Genomic DNA, 9,861 nt, shown 5'->3' with positions numbered 1-9,861 from the left:
ACTATCCCTTTAAGGTGTGGTCACATTAACGAAACATCAATTGTCAATAGCGTAGAGATGTATGAAGTACTGTTGGTCAGCGTGGCGAATTCACTTGACTAACGCACATGAGCGAAATCGCAGTGACTGGATTTCGCCAGTGAAATCTGGCCAAGCATTGGTAAATGTGACCGCACCTTTGGTGTGAAAATTCGTCTTTTACTTAATCATTGAAGGCAACTTTTTCTGAAGTGTAAAGGTTCTGTGGCTAAAGAATCTCTTCCTCTTTTACATATAGAATCTCATGGGCGGAGCTTGGGACTTGATTGACGCCTCCCACCACCAGTAGGCGATCACGGATCACGATGCTTGAGGCAGAGCAACGCGGCGTCGACATGGGCGACAGCCTTTCCCATTTTCTTTTTTCGGGATGGAAGGCTTCAGCGGTGTCCAGCACTGATGGCTGATGGCCTGTAAGAGGAGAGCAGATGTTTGGATGACACCAACCGTGACAGCAACTGTGCGGTAGATAAATATATTATGGTGCAACTTCCATACCTAGACCTCCCGCCACGATCATTCTGCCTCGCACTATGGCTGCGGAAAAGTCTGCTCGCTTGGTCTTCAAGGGTACGGTGTCCTCTGATTTCAACCAAATTCCTATGAAACAAAGTGGACACAAACAAATAACAATAATAAAGTGCAAAATATTAAAGGTGAAGTGTGTATTATCTGCATATCTAGCAGCAATTTGCAAGATGTCATTCTAATAATGTCTTACGTATAGTTTGTACATTAAACTGGGTATTTTAGCTTTGAATAAATTACAAACAATTCAGCATTAACACTGTGTGATTTAAAATCTGACATAATAAATCAGATTTATATAATGAGTGAAAGAAAATTAACAGGCTTATGCAGTACATGATTTGAAATGGTTTTGTTTGACAGCTTTTCCTAAAGCATCTAAAGAGGAAATAGAAATAAAGGACTTTCCTGCAGATTAGAGCCTGTGTGCTTGTCGATTAGACTTGACAGACTTTTTTCCATTTGCAGAATCTAATATGTGTCTAATAACTAAGCCACTGGCTTGCTGTAATAAATGCAAGGACTATTTCTTCAAAAATTACTGAACTAGAACACTTTAATTGCTTTGAAAAGGAAGTTGGATTTGAGCGGCTTTCTGTGTTTCACAGATGTAGAATGTTAATTTGGCACATTATTTACATTTCTCAGTCAACTAATCTGCCAAGAAGCACAAACATAGCCAATAACACACAAACGGCATTAGAATAATGATGGTTGTTTGACCATCTTCCACCATTCATGTTTACATGCTTGATTGCAAAGACACATATGCAGATGCTCACAGCACTTGTGTATATATAAATGATTAAAACCTTTTCTGAATGGAAGAGCAACGCCTAACTTTTGTCATTGCAGGCATTTTTCACAGATCAGGCAATCCTAGAATAATACCAGATACACTGGATATATTTTATACTGGATTTATATTATAATTTTATATGCATTCATATCCTGTGTATTTGTAAATATATATGCATTTATGTATTATTAATACCGGAAAGTATCTATAAAAAATAGATCAGCCTAATTAATCTGACCCAATAGTGACCAAATTTACTTTTTACCCAATGCTTCTCAGATCAATTATTTAGCATCATGCTAATGTTGCTTTAAAAAACTTTACACAATGTAAAAAGGCCAATACAATAACTGCTTTTGAGGACGAAGTGAAAACGAACTGGGATTATTAGCTCAGCAGTGTTGGGGGTAACAAATTACAAGTAACTTGAGTTTTATAATCAGATTACTTTTTTCAAGTAACTAGTAAAGTAATGCATTACTTTTACATTTAAAGCAAAATTAAAATTTTCAAATAATTATTGACTGACAGCTCTCCTGTCCCCATGTTGAGAGAAATAGTGAGTAAGTGCAGAGGCGTTGTGTGTGCTTTGTGAACATGATGGTTATTGTAGCTTTAGAATAAATGTGAGCATACATTTACTCATCTCACTTGCAAAAATAAAAAAAAGTATTCAGTATTACTCAAAATGAATAAAAACAGTGAAATGCAATCTCAGAATATTACACAAATATACTTTATGTACTTAATCTCACTTTATTAACCAATGTCTTAACTGCGCCCTCTACTGTACAGGCATCAATTTGCATTTCTTTCAGTCTGAGGCTTATTCATTTTCATGAGGCTTGAAATGAAAATTAGGCCAAGCTTTACTCACCCTCAAGCCATCCTTAGTGTATATGACTTTCTTCTTTCTGATGAACATAATCGCAGAAATATTAATAAATATCCTGATGCATCCGAGCGTTATAATGGCAGTGAACGGGATCAATGAGTATGAGCTGAAGAAAGTGCTTCCATCCACATCCATCCATCATAAACGTGTACACCACATGGATCTGGGGGATTAATAAAGGCTTTCTGAAGCAATGCGTTTATGTAAAAACATATCAATATTTGAACAAATTATGAAGTAAAATATCTAGCTTCCACCAGACCATCTTCCGTTTTCAAGTTACGTAGAAATTGTAATCTGGCGTCGCATCAGTTACACTTTTTGGTAAGTTGAATAGGGAAGGTGTAAGGTTTGTGAACTGCAAGATTTTTACACTTTCTATGTATGTTGAATAAGGAAGGCAGTCTGGCGGAAGCTAGATATGTTACGTCAAAACAATGTTTTTTTTTTGTTTTTTTTTTTTTACAAAAATGCATCGCTTCGCTTCAGAAGGCCTTTATAAACCCCTCAGAGCCGTGTGGAGTACGTTTTGATGGATGGATGTGGATGGAAGCACTTTCTTCAGCTCATACTCACTGGTCCCATTCACTGCCATTATAAAGCTAAATATTTATTAATTATTTCTCCGATTGTGTTCATCAGAAAGAAAAAAGTCGTATACACCTAGGATGGCTTGAGGGTGAGTAAAGCTTAGGCTAAATTTAATTTGAAAGTGAACTAATGCTTTAACTTTTGGTGTAAAAGGGCTTTTATGTTTGACGAGAATATAACTTTTTTTGTTGTCATTAAAAAAACAGACAAGCAGGTCCAGACCAGGTGAAAAAAAAAGTAATCCAAAAGTAATGTAACGCATTACTTTCCATAAAAAGTAACTAACACAATTAGTTACTTTTTTAGGGAATAACACAATATTGTAATGCATTGCTTTTACAATTAACTTTCGCCAAAACTTGATGATCTCTTCCTGTCTCAGTGGGCTGTTCTTTACTAAAATAAACAGCAGTGTGGACTTTATGGAATTCAAAGACCTTATGCAATCAAAGGCTATGCAATATTCAGTCAGGAAGCTGCTTTAAAAGGTAGCGGCCCATGTAGCCAGTGGACAACAAGGCTGCTCGCTGTGTTTGTTTTTCTCCGGTGATTTTAGTTAAATCATTTATTGATGTTTTGCTGCAAATTTGGCAATTTGGATCAGGATCAAAGTGTCCGACTTGAATGAGCAATGAAGGGTCTGTCAACTTTGGACAGGATATTGATTTCAGCCCTTGGCGTGCAACGCTTGCTCTGTTGTTGGCCCAAAATCTGACGCTTTTTCTGTTGAGCGGTGTTGCCCTTTCACTTTTTCTGATGCCAAGCATACTTTTTTTATTCAGATGCAAACTCATATTCCTTTCAAACAAGTGGCAGGGTCCATCCTGGTGGCTGTTCATTTGGCATAACGTTAGAAAACATGCTGTTCTGGGTCTATCACCACTCAATTAGCAAGAATACATTGTCAAGTTGGATCTTTAATAAAGTGCACATCCATCTTGCCAACAAACTGGGATATAACTCTCTCCGCAGCAGCCTGCGTTAAGACAAAAGAGCAGATGGGCTCAACTATCTATCAGGATGAGCTATGGATAAGGGATGACAATGTGTTTCTGAATAGCATCATTTAACGCCCCCTTCCAATCCCACGATCTTATCGCCTAGTTATATTAGATTGGGAGACTTGTACGCGAGGGCTTTTATTGCCGGTGGCGGATTCGGGCAGAAGGAAATTAGATAGCGAGGCTTAATCCCCCGTGCTGCTCTGTGAACGCCGGCTCACGCACCTGTTGACTGACACATGCACCAGTAATGGAATAATTAAAAAAAGAGAGAAATGATTCATACGCCAGCGTGCAAAGTTCAGTTGACCTCCTCGCTACCCACTTACGACAGGAACTTTTTTTTATCGCCCTTGGGTCCAAAAAAACTGTGCAATTTTCCCATCTGCTGAATCTGATTAGAAAAGATCAGATTTGAGCGGAAACGATGTAGGGGAAGAAAAAGCGTGAGAAGCCGGAGAGAAATCAATAACTCATTTCAGCAGGTCTTACATTTTGTCACACCTTGTATCTTTCCACCCCTTTTTTGGGTTAATCCAAAACAAAAACAAAAAAAATCGAATAAAAGGGGAACTGTTACCCGTGATGATTTATGCGTGTTTTATGTACGCATTCAACAAAAAAACTATTTTTCTTGGAGATTTCACTGATTCACTGTAATACTGCATGTACAAGCAGCACTTATCTAATTTGGTGTTTATATTTACAGGTTACAGTATTCAGAGAGATTCAGCGCTAAGCCTATTTTTTTGCAATGCATTGTGTGATGAAAACCATGTGGAAAAAAGATTCTGAAAACAGCTAGGATTTTTAATGGAATTAGTTTGTCTCCAGGTCTGCTTAAGCTAGTCAAGGTTGATGATTTTATAGAGGTTTTGGCCACTTCTTAGCTGGTCAGACCAGCTAAACACCAGCTTTGCCAGATGGGAAGCTTGTTTCTGCCATGAAATAAAAAATTGCGACCTTTTATCTCACAATTCTGACTTTTTTTCTCGCAATTGTGAGTTTATATGTCACAATTTGGACGTTTTGTCTCTGAATTGTGAGATATAAACACAATTGTCAGTTATAAAGTCAGAATTGCGTGATATAAACTCACAATTGTGAGTTATAAAGTCAGAGTTGTGATATAAAGTCATAATTGCGTGATATAAATCAGAATTGCGTGTTATAAAGCCAGAATTGTGTGATATAAAGTCATAACTGTGATATAAACTCGAAATTGTGAGAAAACAAGTCAGAATTGCAAGATATAAACTCAAAATTGTGTGTTATAATGTCTTATTGTGACTAATATACATTTTTTCCTCAGAATAGTGAGTTTATATCATGCAATTCTGACTTTATAACACAATTTTGAGTAAAAAAGTCAGAATTGTGAGTTATAAAGTTAGAATTGCATGATAAAATCTCACAGTTGTGAGAAATAACCGTTTTTTTTAATTACCTTGTTTATTTAGTGGTGAAAACAAGCTTCCATATTAACCAGCTACCCAGCTAACATGGAATCTTCTCAGAACTTTGACAATTGTTCTGGCAATGTTCTCTCAAAGTTATGAACAAACATTTTCCCAGTAACATTAAATAGAACATTAGTTCAAAGCTTTCTGGTCTTTAATAATGTTCTCAAAAACTTTAGGACAAAAACATTATTTATATGTCGTTCATGGAATTTTTTTTTTTCATTCAAAACTAGCGTTCCCTTAATGTTTGCAAAATAATGAAATGTAATGTTTCCCTAATGTTCGCATAACTAAGAAATGTTTCATTCAGAAATAACGTTTTCATAACTTAATGGGAACGTTAGCAAACCATTCTTAGTTGGGTAATGCCAACAAACTATCTTAGACTATTTTTTCCAATGCCCTATAAACCTATTTATCAACACAATCTTTAGCAATCTAGCCTTTTATGAAGTAAAGTTCAAAGTTTTGGGGTCAGTAAGATTTTTTCATATTTTTGAAAGAAGTCTCCTCTGCCCACCAACCAAAATACAATAAAAACAGCAATATTGTGAAATATCATTACAGTTTAAAATAACAGTTTTCTATTTGAATATATTTTAAGATGTAATTTATTAAGCTGAATTTTCAGCATCATTACTTCAGTCTTCAGTGTCACATGATCCTTCATTCTAATATGTAATAGTAATAGTTTTCAATGCTCGTTTTACAACACTACTCATGTTTACAGTGGGAAACAGACATACAGAGATATGTATTATTATAGTGTTGGTATGTCTAGCTAATTTACCTTGGTTGGTGTCAAAGATGTTAACGTTCTTGGTGAACTTTGAACTTTGGTGTATTCCTCCTTGTCTGAGTCCTCCTAACCAGCAGAGACGCCCAGCACTGTCCCATATGACTCCAGAATAAGATCTCTTGCAGAGCAGACTGGGTAGGGAGGACCAAGTGCGGTTTTCCATGTCAAAGACTTCAAACGCCTTCACCAAACGCTTACACTGACGTCCACCTGAAGGGACAGGGATATTGGTGGTGACTGGTCATTTTTGCACATTTAGAAGTAAATTGATTTTATAAACCAGTTATCCATTGTAAATCATTTTATTTGTTATTTTTTCAGATTTAGCTAACTTAAGTGGCAATTTTGTCCTCAACACTACATCGAGGTCAGGAACACAAATACACACGCACATAGTGTGGAGGGGAGATAAAGGATACACAAGGACTCTCTCTGCTCAGCAAACCTGCCACGTAGATCTTGGAGCCCAGTAGGCAGACGCTGGTATCGTAGCGCGGGGTGGGCATGGGCGGAAGGAGCGCCCACACGTCCTTGCGAAGGTCGTACTGCTGGAGAACACTTCTAGGCAGGAGGTCTGCTGCCATTCCCCCAACAGCAAGAGCTCTGCCATCTGAACAGAGGTCAAATGAAGGTCTTTAATTTGAACAAAGAACTCTTGAACAAAACAGTCTCTCACCTCACAATGTCAAATTCTCAATGAATAAATACTTTAAATGCCATGTTCTGACAGAACTGCGGCTGAAAAGAGGTAACTGAATTATTTAAAGTGACATTGACATGGTTTTGTTTAAAGTCAACATAAATAAAATGATTTAACTTGTTCTTTAATACATGCTCTTGCTTTTTATCATCATATTATTCCAAAGAAAATATATATATTCCCCTCTAACTTGTAGTATAGAGACACTTTTCACTATCCCATCTAAAAATGATTTATTTCATTCTTTGATCCATTTTCTTGATTTTCTTGTTTATTTGTTGTTGCTTTATTGACCTTATATATATATTATAATGTAATGATACAATGTATTAGTGTAAAATTTATATTTTTCAACATAGTATTTTATCAAAAATTAAACATTTTCAACAACTTGTAATATAGAGACACTTTTTACCATTCAAGTCTTAAAACTATTTATTTCATTCTTTAATACACATTCCTAATATATAACATTGATCCTCATAATAAAAATTAAAAAAATGTATCCCTCCAACAACTTGTAGTAGTTACATTTTTCAATATCCCAACATCTAAAACAATTTATTTCATTCTTTAATACATTTTCTTGATTTTATTGTTTATTTATTCATTTGTTGTACCTTATATATATATACACACACAATATATAATATTGTAAAATTCATATTTATCAATGCAATTCTTTAAACACTTGTATTGCTCACTATTCATCTTATTTAACTTTAATATATAGTTTTTAAATAGTTTAATATAATATAATATAATATAATATAATCAGTTTCCATGAATAAAATCAAGGGCCCTGTACTTTTTCCTCATTCAATCATTAAATATATTTGCTTGTAAATACATCAGAGTATGGAAATAATATTGGTAATGAACACTATTCCATGTTGACTTTAAAGCCACAAGACGGTTTTCTACCTTTAACAGTGACAGAAAGCCCCATGGACGCCTCTCTGAGTGAGCACCTCTTCCTCCATTTGCCTTCTTCTGTGTTGTACGCCTCCACTGCCTTCAGGGGGCGCTGGTCTTTCCCCATCCCACCGACCACCAGCAGCTGCTTACCCAAAACAGCCACTGCCGCCCCGGCTCTTGGCGTGGGCATCGGAGGAAGACTGAGCCAGCGGTCCACCTCGGGTGAGTAGAGCTCAAGAGCGCTGGTGGGTCGACCCGAGGCATCGCAACCCCCCACCATATACAGCTGCCCCCCAACATCAGCCAGTGAGTGATACACGCGGGCACTGGAAAGACATGCCAGGCTCTGCCAATGGAACTCATGGGCCGAGGGCACCGTCATCACCCTGTCCGATCGCTGTGGTTTCTCACTTTGGTTTTTGGAGTCAGCTCCTGTGAAACATCAAGAGTAATTAGTTTACACGGCTAACTCTACATTCAGCCCACGTCTATAATAGCATTAATGTTTAGTAGTCACTGCTGTAGCCGCAGTGTGCAATTCATACAGCAATTATGACAATGTGTACAGTGATTACAACATTTGCAATAACAATGACAATGTCCATATATTCTCATACCGTCGCCTACTATTCCCACGACTACTGGGATATGATGCTTGACTCATCTCATAACACCTCTGAATATATATTAGGCATCATTGGAGTGCATCTCACTTTTGCAGTCTGCTGTTCCATCCTTCTTCCAGAAGCATTTAGCATAATATTTTAGGAGCAGAAGTTACATGAATTTATGAGCCAGTAGGGCAAACTGTCTTGCTAATCAAATAATCTTTGCATTATTTATTAGATTTATTTATAATAGCCAAATGCTTTTCTTTAAACAATGTGCAAACTGAATTCTATATAATGAATGCTATACATTATTATTTTTGTCTTTTCTTCCCCAAAATATAATATTTACAATATAAAGTGCAGATTAAACAACAATGTAAAAACCAATATTAAAAAAACCCTAAATATTAGATGAAAAACTTATATACACTTCTCTGTACACTCTAAAAAATGCTGGGTTAAAAACAACCGAAGTTGGGTTAAATATGGACAAACCCAGCAATAACCCAAAATCAGACATATAATTACTAGAGGTAACAGGAATAATCAAAAGGTGAACACTTTATAAGCAATTTAACAAATGTTTAATATTTACTTATCAAACATATTAATAAACATTAATTTATTAAACATATTAATAAATGTTGATTTCCAACCTATCTTGGGTTCATCTTAGTGAGCAATATAGTAATTTTTTAAACAATACTTGAGTTAAAGGTCCCATTTTTCATGGTTTTTTGAAGCTTTGATTGTGTTTATAGTGTGCAATATAACATGTGTTCATGTTTTGCGTGTAAAAAAAACACAGTATTTTTCACATAATTTACTTATATGTATACCGCTGTTTCCACTGTCATAAAAACGGGCTGATGACTTCCTTGTTCTATGAAGTCCCTCCTTCAACGGGTAACGAGTTCTGATTGTGCCAGCGGTTCCTGTGTTATGATTCGACAGCAGCTTAGCGAACCTTGCCCGGAAAGGTCACGCCTCTTACCATAACATGGAGATGCACGCGCTCAGTGTTATTGTAAACATGTCTTTAATTTTACCCTATCAATTTGAGCCGGAATCAGACCCGGTGATTGGCCTGCGGGATGAAAATAACAGCGTTTCGACGACATGGCGACAAACACACTCTACAAACGCAACTCTTGTGTATTCCTGTGGGCGGAGGTTAGTCAAAAAACTTTTAGTGATGTCATTAAAGAAGGAAGTAGAGGGATGTAGTCCAAACTGGCCGTTCGATGTAGGCGACTTCTGTTAAATAAAATATCTCGCTTGGCATTGAACTTTGAGCTTTAAAATTTTACAGATTTTATTTATACTCTAACAACAACATTACACACTAACTAAAGTTTGAAACATGGGATCACGAAAAACGGGACCTTTAAATAAATCTACCCAGCAGGTTGGTTCAAACATTTAACCCATCTGCTGGGTCAAAAACAACCCAATCGCTGGGTTTGTCCATTTTTAACCCAGCATTGTTTAGAGTGTATTTGAACACTTAGTGTCAG

General features: G+C 36.4%; 1 protein-coding gene across 1 annotated transcript; it reads right to left on the bottom strand.

Moving 5' to 3' along the window:
* Window positions 1-247: 247 nt before the first annotated feature.
* klhdc8a (kelch domain containing 8A) lies at window positions 248-8,115 on the bottom strand. Its single transcript, XM_067387135.1, has 5 exons — window positions 7,740-8,115; window positions 6,561-6,725; window positions 6,107-6,325; window positions 538-639; window positions 248-450 (listed from the first exon to the last, which is right to left on the bottom strand). The coding sequence occupies exons 1-5, from the start codon at window positions 8,113-8,115 to the stop codon at window positions 248-250; spliced, it is 1,065 nt and encodes a 354-aa protein (XP_067243236.1).
* Between the last annotated feature and the right edge of the window lie 1,746 nt (window positions 8,116-9,861).

Source organism: Chanodichthys erythropterus, chromosome 6, assembly GCF_024489055.1.
Source record: "Chanodichthys erythropterus isolate Z2021 chromosome 6, ASM2448905v1, whole genome shotgun sequence".
Classification (NCBI taxonomy): domain Eukaryota; kingdom Metazoa; phylum Chordata; class Actinopteri; order Cypriniformes; family Xenocyprididae; genus Chanodichthys; species Chanodichthys erythropterus.
The sequence above is the reverse complement of the archived record's forward strand: the minus strand, read 5'-3'. Positions and strand labels throughout refer to the sequence as shown.

Coding starts and splice junctions, on each gene's coding strand:
- klhdc8a (XM_067387135.1), bottom strand. CDS start 8,115: ATGACGGTGCCCTCGGCCCATGAGTTCCATTGGCAGAGCCTGGCATGT. Junction 6,726..7,739: donor GCTTTCTGTCACTGTTAAAG/GTAGAAAACCGT, acceptor ACCTCTGTTCAG/ATGGCAGAGCTCTTGCTGTT. Junction 6,326..6,560: donor CTCCAAGATCTACGTGGCAG/GTTTGCTGAGCA, acceptor CTGTCCCTTCAG/GTGGACGTCAGTGTAAGCGT.